Below are 11,625 nucleotides of genomic sequence, written 5' to 3' on the forward strand. Positions count from 1 at the left end.
ACCACTAGGGGGAGGCGTTACAACGTCTTGTTCGAGTTCACTTATTGTGGACAAAAAGTCAAACGTCTAAGCTGAATGAAGCATGCAGTTGTTTACTCACCAGTTTAGTAGAAACGTCGAGAATTCAGAATGGAATTTCATTCCTTTACTCGCCAAGTGCAGTCTCCATCGGTTGAAAGCAGTGCCAATGTTAATCCTTGTTTCGCTTCGATCATTATAGGGTGACCCTTATGTTTTGACTCATGTGTGTTTGAAGACAAACAATCTTGTTGCGTTGTTACCAGCACTCGTTTGATTAAGTGACCATTCCACATTTTTCGTTAAATAATAGAAAGTGTATTCCCATCACATGAAGAGGGTCTAGGATACTGTAACCAAAGTCAATATTTGCGGCTTACAGAAAGTAAATGCTTATCTAGCGAACTCGCTTTGGGAAAACAATGATGCATTTTGAATAAAACAACTCATCAGAATATGGGTAGAACTGGCAAACACCAATTCATATTTATCTCGGCGTCTCTTTTAAGTTTAGGTAAGAAATTACATATTATTCAATTATTTTAGGAGGTGGGTAGGTTCAGCTCCCAAACCTAGAACCAGAGTGGTTTACACAGCAAAAATCAGACCCGGGGAACAGGATTTGAGCAGAACTCTGTTTAATATGAAAAGATTCTTCTACCGTAGAACAGGGTGCACACTCACACGCCGGTCACATTAAACATCCCTGGGTACTGAGTGTGTCTCACACACACACACACACACACACACACACACACACACACACACACACACACACACACACACACACACACACACACACACACACACACACACACACACACACACACACACACACACACACACACACAGTGGGGGGGGGGGGGGGGGGGGGGGTTTCTGAGCAAATTATTAAAAATAAACTAAAATAGGCAGGGGCGAGGTGGGTGAAGTCAGAGCGGCAGGCTTCTCCCCTCTACGCCGATCTTGACGGCGTGGCCCGTCTTGGTGAGAGCCGCAGGATGTCCCGTGAGCGCCGCGTCTGTTTGTCCACGCGAGACACTCCCTTCTTCATGGGTCCCTGGGGGGCCAGACCCGCATGTTAGTTTGACTGTTGCGTCACCCTTGTTACCATGACAACAATCTAACTGAGCCCACACACAGCAGCCGCCAAGACCCAGGAAGTCAAGCATTTATAAACAGCGACCTCGCCTGCAGGTGAGTTGGCAGGAAAGCACTCAAACATTGACTCCCAAACCCCAAGAAAACCTAATAAACAGTTTGTAAAACAACAGCTTGTAAAGATCCATGAGAAGATCTGACCAAAAATGTGTTAACCAACAGCTTGTTAACCAGCCGCTGTTTAAGTACTTTAGGTACTTACTGCCCCTATGTGTAGCAGCAAGTACTACAGGATGGTACTTACTGCCCCCAATGGGTAGCAGCAGGTACTACAAGGGCATGTGGTTCCCCTGCACACTGATCTTGATGGCTCCTTGCAGGCGCCCCCGTTTCTTCTGCTCAGCAAAACGACGCTTGTGCTTCTCCAATCGACTGACGCCTTTCTTAAATCCACTCTGAGGAACCAATCAACGCACAGCTAAAGCAGCGACCGCATACACAACCATCAGTCCCTGCCCATGTATCAGGTTAAAACCATACGATTACTATAAACTAACTTTTACACAAAATCAAATAAACCAGTATAAGAATTATGCTATAAACCAGAATAAACTAGTATGCATCCGACTTAATCTGAAGTATAAGTATAAAGAACCAGTATATCTATGGTACAGAGATAAACTCACCCTGCTGGACTCCATCTCTATGTTCCACTTGGGTCGGACTACGTAGTCCTTGTTGGAGGGCATGGGTACCCTGGCCCGGGCACAGAAGCCTGGCTCCCCAGGTCGCAGAGCCCTGTTGGGGGGAGGACGTTAGGCACAGGCGGGGATCAGTGGTTGGTTCTGAAGCAGGTTCTGGGTGAAGGGGTTGAGGTGGGATCTTACTTTTCCTCTCCAGTGAGTTGCTTCTCTAGGTCCCGACGGGGGGTCTGACCGCCAGAACTAGCGAGAGAAAGAGACGGAGACATAGGGAGAGAGGAGACAGAGAGAGGAGACAGAGACAGAGAGAGGGAGGGAGGGAGGGAGGGAGGGAGGGAGGGAGGGCGAGACGGAAAGTCAGCACAAAAAACATACTTTGGTGCTCCAGGAGTTCCTGGTTCCATTTTTCATTTAACTCACCGTAACCAACCCTACACACACCATGTGACAGTATATATTTTAACTCAAACAAGCTCCTGAAGGCGCATTGATTGTTACACACACCACGCAACAAGTTTATTTATTTTCCTCCAACAGCCTCCTGATTGGTCGTTAGGCACGCCACGGGACAGGGGCAGTGGAGTCGTTAAATGAAAACAAGGCAGGCAGTTAAAGAACTGCACTGGTAGAGAGCGCAACCACAGCGCAACCATGCAGAGGAACCTGGTTGTAGGAGAGAAGACATCAGGCTCCGACGCCTTCACCTCCTTGTGTGCCTGACTGCAGAACCAGGGGGAGGATGGAGGAGGTGAAGTACCAGGGATGAGGAGAAGAACCAGGGATGAGGAGGGAGGAGGTGAAGTACCAGGGATGAGGAGAAGAACCAGGGATGAAGAGGGAGGAGGTGAAGTACCAGGGATGAGGAGAAAACCAGGGAGGAAGAGAGGGAAGAAGTAAAGAACCAGGGAGGAAGAGAGGGAAGAACCAGGGAGGAAGAGAGGGAAGAACCAGGGAGGAAGAGAGGGAAGAACCAGGGAGGAAGAGAGGGAAGAACCAGGGAGGAAGAGAGGGAAGAACCAGGGAGGAAGAGAGGGAAGAACCAGGGAGGAAGAGAGGGAAGAACCAGGGATGAGGAGGGAGGAGGTGAAGTACCAGGGAAGAAGAGAGGGAAGAACCAGGGATGAGGAGGGAGGAGGTGAAGTACCAGGGATGAGGAGAAGAACCAGGGATGAGGAGGGAGGAGGTGAAGTACCAGGGAAGAAGTGAAGAACCAGGGAGGAAGAGAGGGAAGAAGTGAAGAACCAGGGAGGAAGAGAGGGAAGAACCAGGGAGGAAGAGAGGGAAGAACCAGGGAGGAAGAGAGGGAAGAACCAGGGAGGAAGAGAGGGAAGAACCAGGGAGGAAGAGAGGGAAGAACCAGGGAGGAAGAGAGGGAAGAACCAGGGAGGAAGAGAGGGAAGAACCAGGGAGGAAGAGAGGGAAGAACCAGGGATGGATGAAGAGGGAGGAGGTGAAGAAGTTCAGGACTAGAGATCAGGTCAGAGCCTCAGGTAGGGTCTAAGGTAGGGGTTAGACTAGAGGGTCAGGTTAGCGCTTTAGGTAGGGTCTAAGGTAAGGGCATAAGGTACGGCTAAATGTTAAGTAAAGTATAGGTATAGGTTGAGGTAAGGGTTACGGTAGGGATTAGGAATGGGTTCAATTAAGGGGTGACGGTATGGGTTTAGGTAAGGGTTAGGACGGGGGTGACGTTTCAGGTAAGTGCTGGCCCAGACCTTAGTCCCCTCTTCTGGGGCATCTGCTGGTCCAGGTCTCTCTGTTGCCGCTCCTCTCGGGTCATCCCCTTGTAGTTGGACGTCAGACCAAAGATGGGTCGGGACCACTCGTCTAGGGGTGAAGAAGATAACCCACTGCTGTTAGCTCGCTTATAAAGAACCATGCTACTAGTGTATCGATCGATAATATGAAACGCCTGCTAGTCGCTTAACTGGAACCAGAAATTCAACCACATTCCTCCTGTTCTCTCCTCCACCCCCTGCGTTCTGATAATGCCAGGTCAGATTTCAAGGTGCTACTGCATACCTATGAAATACTGAACAGATCAGCCCCATCCTACCTGAAGGACCTAATTAGTCCCCATTCTCGCCCCTCTTGGATTTCAAAAGTTGGTTATACATGTTTTCCATCAGAGGTCTTCATCAGAGAGACAGAGAGAGAGGAAGGGTGAGACAGACAGTCAGCACACAAAACATTCATTGCTAATCCAGGACTCCATGTTGCCCAGTATGAGTTCCTGGTAGTTTTCTATAGGAACTCAGGTTCCTAGAGGCTGATTGGTTGTTCAACACAACACACCATGTGACAGTTTATGTTTTACCTCAAACATGCTCCTGAAGGCGCATTGAATGTTTCACACACCACGCAAAAGCTTATTTTTTAACTCAAACAGGCTCCTGGAGGCTGATTGGTTATTAGACACACCATGTGACAGTTTATTTTTTAACTCAAACAGGCTCCTGGAGGCTGATTGGTTGTTAGAAACCATGTGACCGTTTCTTTTTTAACTCAAACAGCCTCCTGGAGGCTGATTGGTTGTTAGACAAGCCATGTGACAGAGGAGGTTTTTACTTACTGATGAGTTTGAGAGCCAGGTCTTTGTTGGGTCGCGACTCCTTGGGGTGTTTGTAGAGGAACATGACCGCACGTCCGATGCCGCTGTGTTTCAGAGTTTCCTGGCTCACGCTGGGAAGCTGGGGAACAGAACACAGAATGGTCCAGTGGTTAGGGAGACCCGTCCCTGATGTACACAGTCTACTAGGGTCGATCGATAGATATCAAGGAGCAAGATGCTCCTACCTGCTTCTTTACGACAAACACAGAAGAACCTGGGGTACAAGAGAAACACATCTGTGACTGAAATGTTTGTGTTGTAGTGGAAAGGGTGTGAGGGAATAATATCGAGCACAATCCATGAGAATTCTGACCCCTGATTATATCCGCCATGACCGTGGGAGGATATAACCAGGGGTCACATGACCACGGTCAGCTCCATCTTCTCGAGGACAGTCCAACTGCAATATCTAGAGTAGCGCTAACCCCCTGACGATTCTAGAGCAGTGCTAACCCCCTGACGATTCTAGAGCAGCGCTAACCCCCTGACGATTCTAGAGCAGTGCTAGCCCCCTGCCGGATCGAGAGCGGCGCTTACCTCATGCAGGATCTTGAGCAGCTCCCCTCGGATGCGGAGGGCAGGGAGGCTCTTGTCTGGCAAGGGGCCGATCCACTCCTTGATGGCCGTCATCACGCCGCTGTCGATGAACGTCTCCTTCAGATCCTGCCTGGAGACAAGCTGCTGTTAACACTCCCACTCGGTGCTGGCACACTGCCCCTTCAAACACCACCGCCATACTAGACGAGGAGGTGCTGTTGTAGATGAGGAGGTGCTGTACTAGACGAGGAGGTGCTGTACTAGACGAGGAGGTGCTGTTGTACTAGACGAGGAGGTGCTGTACTAGATGAGGAGGTGCTGCACTAGACGAGGAGGTGCTGTACTAGACGAGGAGGTGCTGTACTAGATGAGGAGGTGCTGTACTAGATGAGGAGGTGCTGTACTAGACGAGGAGGTGCTGTACTAGACGAGGAGGTGCTGTTGTACTAGACGAGGAGGTGCTGTACTAGACGAGGAGGTGCTGTACTAGATGAGGAGGTGCTGTACTAGACGAGGAGGTGCTGTACTAGACGAGGAGGTGCTGTACTAGACGAGGAGGTGCTGTACTAGACGAGGAGGTGCTGTACTAGACGAGGAGGTGCTGTACTAGACGAGGAGGTGCTGTACTAGACGAGGAGGTGCTGTACTAGACGAGGAGGTGCTGTACTAGACGAGGAGGTGCTGCACTAGACGAGGAGGTGCTGTACTAGACGAGGAGGTGCTGTACTAGACGAGGAGGTGCTGTTCTAGACGAGGAGGTGATGATGTATGAGGAGGAGCTCTATGTGGATACACCGGATGAGGAGGTGCTATAGTAGGCGATGAGGTGCGGTATGTTTACTTCTTGAGATGCGTGACAACCGCAGGCAGCAGTGTGAGTTTCTTCAGCGCTGGCTTCTTTTGAGCGTTGAGCGTTCTGTCCTCCTACACACACACACACACACACACACACACACACACACACACACACACACACACACACACACACACACACACACACACACACACACACACACACACACACACACACACACACACACACACACACAGTGAGTTCATGAAAGTACTGGGGGGGGGGGGGCTCTTATTGTGACAGTATGAAGGGTAGCAGGGGACTCTTAATGTGGCGGTACCTCTGCGGCCTCGTTCATCTTGATGATCATGGCGCTGACGACGTCGTCGGCGTCGCTGATGAACGTTCCTCCGTCTCGGTTCCTCCTGCGCTTCCCGCCCGCTGCCTTCTTACGCGCCAGCATGATGTCGAAGTCTGACATCATGCTGGTGCTGGGGGAGAGAGAGCATGGGTCAGTATGGGGAGAGAGAGCACGGGTCAGTATGGGGAGAGAGAGAGAGAGCGGGTCAGTATGGGGGAGAGAGAGCACGGGTCAGTATGGGAGAGAGAGAGCCCGGGTCAGTATGGGGGGGGAGAGAGAGCACGGGTCAGTATGGGGGAGAGAGAGCACGGGTCAGTATGGGAGAGAGAGAGAGCACGGGTCAGTATGGGGGGGAGAGAGAGCACGGGTCAGTATGGGGGAGAGAGAGCACGGGTCAGTATGGGGAGAGAGAGCACGGGTCAGTATGGGGGAGAGAGAGCACGGGTCAGTATGAGAGAGAGAGAGCCCGGGTCAGTATGGGGGGGAGAGAGAGAGAGAGAGCGGGTCAGTATGGGGAGAGAGAGAGAGCGGGTCAGTATGGGGGGGAGAGAGAGCATGGGTCAGTATGGGGGAGAGAGAGAGCACGGGTCAGTATGGGGGGGAGAGAGAGCATGGGTCAGTATGGGGGAGAGAGAGAGCATGGGTCAGTATGGGGGGGAGAGAGCATGGCTCAGTATGGGGGGGAGAGAGCACGGGTCAGTATGAGAGAGAGAGAGCCCGGGTCAGTATGGGGGGGGAGAGAGAGCCCGGGTCAGTATGGGGGGGAGAGAGAGCACGGGTCAGTATGGGGGGGAGAGAGACCACGGGTCAGTATGGGGAGAGAGAGCAGCAGTAAGTGTGGTCAAGATATAGAGATATAGAGAGAGAGAGAGAGGGTTGGTTTCTTACTCTTTGCCACTACGGTCGACTCCTTCATCCGAATCAGAGTCTTCCTCAGCTGGCTGGTTCTCTACCTTCTGCTGCCCCTCCAGTTCCTCCTGGTTGAAACCCTGCACACACACACACACACACACACACATTATACACACATAATACAAATCTTTTTAGACAGAAGTTTTTGCAATAGGACAGGAAGTTGTAATTACCGTAAACTCCTCTTCCTCCTCGTCTCCCGACTCTCCAAAGATGTCCGCAATCATCTTCCTAGAACACAGAAAGTGCTATTTGAACTTCACCCTTAGTATATCAGTCACATGTCTAGTACAATACTGATACTACTCTAGATCCATTTCTGCTGCTAGCCTAGACCTACTGGTCATGCTACCCTAGACACAGTGGTGATACTATGCAATATTCAGAACTGATAGTGGAACATTGACCCAGTACCGCTACTAGCCTAGAGCCAGTAATGATACTGTACCATCAACCCAGTACTGATACTACCTAGATCCAGTGGGAACAGTACTGATACTGCCCTAGATCCAGTGGGTACTGATACTGTAATCTAGACACATAAAAGTTTGTATCAGCGATTCTGGTTGCTCTGACTTCCGTTGCGAGATTCCAAACAAACAGAGCCAGCTAGCCCCTCCCTCCCGTGTTTTGAAAATGATCATGGACGCGCATTTTCATGAACGCGCAACACATACGACCATCGAAGGGTCGCATAGCCCAGGCACGAGCGCGAAACACCACAACACCCACCCCTTGCCTGTGATTGGTTGGAACACTTTATTTTGATTTTGAGGTGTTGGCAGTACCATTTGTTTTTGTGTGCGATCTCGGAGCCTAGGCTGCCTAGAGAGACGCGGTTTTTTGACAGCCTGCTTATGGGACGGGCAGCTAGCGGATCGTGAGGAAAAAGCAGATGAATGTGATACTTTATGTTTCAATCAGAATCGCTGATGCAACCTTTAAGGGGAATACAGCCCTGTGTAGGGTTTCGGGCCGACTCACTCCTCCTGGTCCTCTCCCGACTCGCTGTCACTGCCGAACAGCGTCTTCTCGTCCTTGGTCTTGGCAGGACCGTCCTCGTCCTCGCTGTCGGACCCCAGCTCCCTCAGCTTGGCTGCCATTTTGCGGTCCGGACCCTCGGAGTCCGAGTTCTCCTCGTCGGACACGGCTCTGCTGCGCTTCACTGGAGGGGTCAGAAGCGCTTCGTTCAGAACAGCTTTCCATATGGAATCAACCTCTGCACCCGTGAGCATATCAATAGACAGCCCATCTATAGGGACATGAATGGAGACGATGGTTTGATGGGCTGCTGATGCTCTGGTCTCACCTGGCGTAGGGGTATCGTCATCCTCGCTGTCTGAGAGGACGGCCTTCTTCCTCTTCACTACGCACAAACACACAGACAGAGACACACACACCAATGTAGTTTTGCTGGGAAGCTGGTTGATCTTCATGGAAGATCCTTGTTGCGTTTTGTGATTCCTACAGAGTTATACGAGGAGTAGAACCACTACCTCTGGACAATAAATCAACATTAATATCAATCCTTATAATGTTTGTTTTTTTATATACCGGTACATTTTTGATGAAGCATCAGTCACTGACTCGCCACACTGTCCGAGTCAGTGCAATGTGTGCAGGCAGTAGGTGATGACGTACTGCATCACTAAATATATGATGCATATAATACTGGGCTTCAAGAAGCTAATGCTTGTCTACCTGGGTAAAAAAAAAAATCCCCAAATATCCCTCCCTCAGCTCTACTCTCTCTCCAGAAGTTGTTTACACGTTTGTCATTTTATTTATAAACGTTCAGTATACTACCTCTAAAATGTTTGAGAGACCTTCGAAATCAGGTATTTAATTTGATGGAAATCAAGCATTATTATTTTATTTTATTTATTTAGCGTATAACGTAAAGCCATGTTTGTTTTATTGAAAGTTTGTCACACATTCTTTCTAATAATAAATAATTGTATATTATAAACCAGAATCAACCTTATGATTTCTTTAGTGTTCGGTCCTATTGAGAATGCTCTTAATTTAGCAATATTATTTTTATGATAAAATATATGGTGATAATTATTATCTAAAGCCATCAATATAAAATGGCACATTATGATATCATTTATGGCCATATCGTTGCTGAAGAGGGCAAGAGGCCATTAGCCAGTCTCCCCAATGAGCTTAAAGAGTTTCCCGACCAATGCACTAATTAAGTTGTGACACTATTTTTGGTTCGAGCTAAGGGTTTAACCCTGCAGTGTTAGTGCCTTGCTCTACAGTACCTGGTCCAGCGTCTTCATCATGGCTATCTTCTGGCCGTTTCGCCTTCTCCTCTTCGTTGTCAGCCTTCCGTTCCTCCCCCGCCTCATCCTCGCTGTCCGACATCATCACTGCCTTCCACTTCGCCCCGTCGGCCTCTGCTCCCTGCGTCCCGACAGCCCCCGCCTCCTCCTCTTCATCGTCATCCGAGTGCAGGGCGGCAATCTTCTTCCTCGCAGGCGTGCTGCCGTCTGGTTTTCCACCTGCGTTAGGGGTGGAGCTCGGGGAAGAGGAGGGGCTGTGTTTGGCACGGGGAGGGGTCCTCCTGTCCTCCTCACTTCCTCGGCTCTTCAAAGCGGAGTCTTCCTCATCGCTGTCCGCGGGCCTGGGCCGCTCTACCTCGGAGTCACCGTTTTTTCCACGGTTACGCCCAGGGGCCTCTACCTCGGAGTCACTGTTGTTTCCACGGTTACGCCCAGGGGCCTCTACCTCGGAGTCACTGTTGTTCCCACGGTTACGCCCAGGGGCCTCTACGTCTGAGTCACTGTTGTTTCCACGGTTACGCCCAGGGGCCTCTACCTCGGAGTCACTGTTGTTTCCACGGTTACGCCCGGGGGCCTCTACGTCGGAGTCACTGTTGTTTCCACGGTTACGCCCAGGGGCCTCTACCTCGGAGTCACTGTTGTTTCCACGGTTACGCCCGGGGGCCTCTACGTCTGAGTCACTGTTGTTTCCACGGTTACGCCCGGGGGCCTCTACGTCCGAGTCACTGTTGTTTCCACGGTTACGCCCGGGGGCCTCTACGTCTGAGTCGCTGTTGTTGCCAGAGTTACGCCGAGGGGCTTCTCCCTCAGAGTCACTGTTGTTTCCACGGTTACGCCCAGGGGCCTCTCCCTCCGAGTCGCTGTGGCCCCCTGCCGGGCCCTCGTTGTCGGAGCCACTGGCCGGGCCGCTGGTCTCCATGGGACGGGGGCCGTCCTCACCCTCACTGCCGTCGTCCTGAACCATAACAGAGCAGCAAAACGGCGTGTTGATATAGTGAGCAGTGTACAAACAGTGAGGGAAGAGTATATCGTGAGGGGAGTAATAATAATAATAATACATTTAATTTAGAGGCGCCTTTCAAGACACCCAAGGTCTTGAAAGTGTTCGTAGGTAGGCCTGTCAACTAGTTTAGTATTAATTTGATGAAGGCAGATAGTAGCATGGGGTTATGGGGGTCGTGGTCTTCATCACCATTTATGTTGAAAATCTATCTGACGTGACTCCGCTGCAATCATGTTCACGGACAAGGTAATGTACCAAAGTTGTATTCACGATACGTTTCAATAATCTTAATTCAAGTATCCAAAAAAACGTACCTTACTAACTTGAGAGGAGTCGGGACGCAAACTGCTGATAGCAGCAGACAAATACATCCAGTGTGCTGTTCTAAGGTAATGCAACAACTACTAAAACATACACACCTCTACAATAAAGAAAGATGCAGACATGATGACCTGTGAACCAACCTCTGAATTATGTTTTGTGGGCATCGCCTGCTCGTCTTCTGATGCTGGGTGTTCGTCTTGTACAGGTGTACCACCGCCATCATCTGCAAACACACGCACCACATCAATAACAAACACACACACGCACGCACACACACAAAATATACAATATATATAATATAGACAATATAAGAGTATTTTCGTGACTCTATACAAGTGAGTATTTCATTGAGCACATATACAGGAGAGTATTTTCCTGAGTATATAAAAGAGCATTTCAGTGAGTCTATATAACTTTATAATGCGTTTTATTGATTAAAAATATAACTTAATAGGAGAGTATTATAGTGAGTTTCAGACCATATAGTAGAGTACTTTAGTGTGTCACGTTATAAGGAAACAAAGCGTCTTACCGGAGCGGCTGGCGGATACAACGTCGTCGTCCTCTCCGTCCATCTGTTTTATTGTTGTTCGGATTATTTATGATGCCCGAGTTATATACTTATCTTTAATAAACACGATACCTTAGTAGGTGTCGTGCTGGGTTAAAGCCAGCTCGAATATGTACTCATGAAATAGAAACTATGCGGTGTTGATCACTGCCATCAAAATGGCAGCCCGGCCTTGATATGCGCATGCTCCCTGTTGCTGTCGCGGGGTAGTGGCGTCATTGCAGGTCGAAACCTGGCTATTTTTTATTTATTGATACTTAAAACGTTATTTTTATTAATTTATTTATTTTTAAGAGTTAAAGGAAAGTAATACGTTAGGTAAAGAATAATACCATCGTCTTCTGCTTTATTTTCTCGATTATTTTGACTTCCGTTTATGCTGTGACCTCATTATCACGCGACGTC

At 49.4% G+C, this 11,625-nt stretch overlaps 1 protein-coding gene across 4 annotated transcripts; it reads right to left on the reverse strand.

Moving 5' to 3' along the window:
• Positions 1–466: 466 nt before the first annotated feature.
• On the reverse strand, positions 467–11,412 carry LOC130406394 (protein IWS1 homolog). 4 transcript variants are annotated; one of them, XR_008904441.1, is made up of 17 exons: positions 11,182–11,412; positions 10,790–10,872; positions 9,302–10,277; positions 8,341–8,397; positions 8,016–8,196; positions 7,205–7,262; positions 7,008–7,108; positions 6,099–6,249; positions 5,807–5,889; positions 4,966–5,095; positions 4,390–4,507; positions 3,533–3,644; positions 2,484–2,540; positions 2,007–2,063; positions 1,806–1,917; positions 1,382–1,574; positions 917–1,078 (listed from the first exon to the last, which is right to left on the reverse strand). XR_008904441.1 is itself a non-coding variant. In XM_056611936.1 (17 exons), the coding sequence occupies exons 1-16, from the start codon at positions 11,222–11,224 to the stop codon at positions 1,449–1,451; spliced, it is 2,445 nt and encodes an 814-aa protein (XP_056467911.1). In that variant the 5' UTR covers positions 11,225–11,412; the 3' UTR covers positions 917–1,078; positions 1,424–1,448. The 4 variants fall into 4 exon arrangements, 2 of the variants coding, with proteins under 2 accessions (XP_056467912.1, XP_056467911.1); XM_056611936.1 differs by having other exon boundaries at positions 1,424–1,574; XR_008904442.1 differs by lacking the exon at positions 2,484–2,540 and having other exon boundaries at positions 467–1,078.
• Positions 11,413–11,625: the final 213 nt, after the last annotated feature.

This window comes from Gadus chalcogrammus, chromosome 16, assembly GCF_026213295.1.
Source record: "Gadus chalcogrammus isolate NIFS_2021 chromosome 16, NIFS_Gcha_1.0, whole genome shotgun sequence".
Classification (NCBI taxonomy): domain Eukaryota; kingdom Metazoa; phylum Chordata; class Actinopteri; order Gadiformes; family Gadidae; genus Gadus; species Gadus chalcogrammus.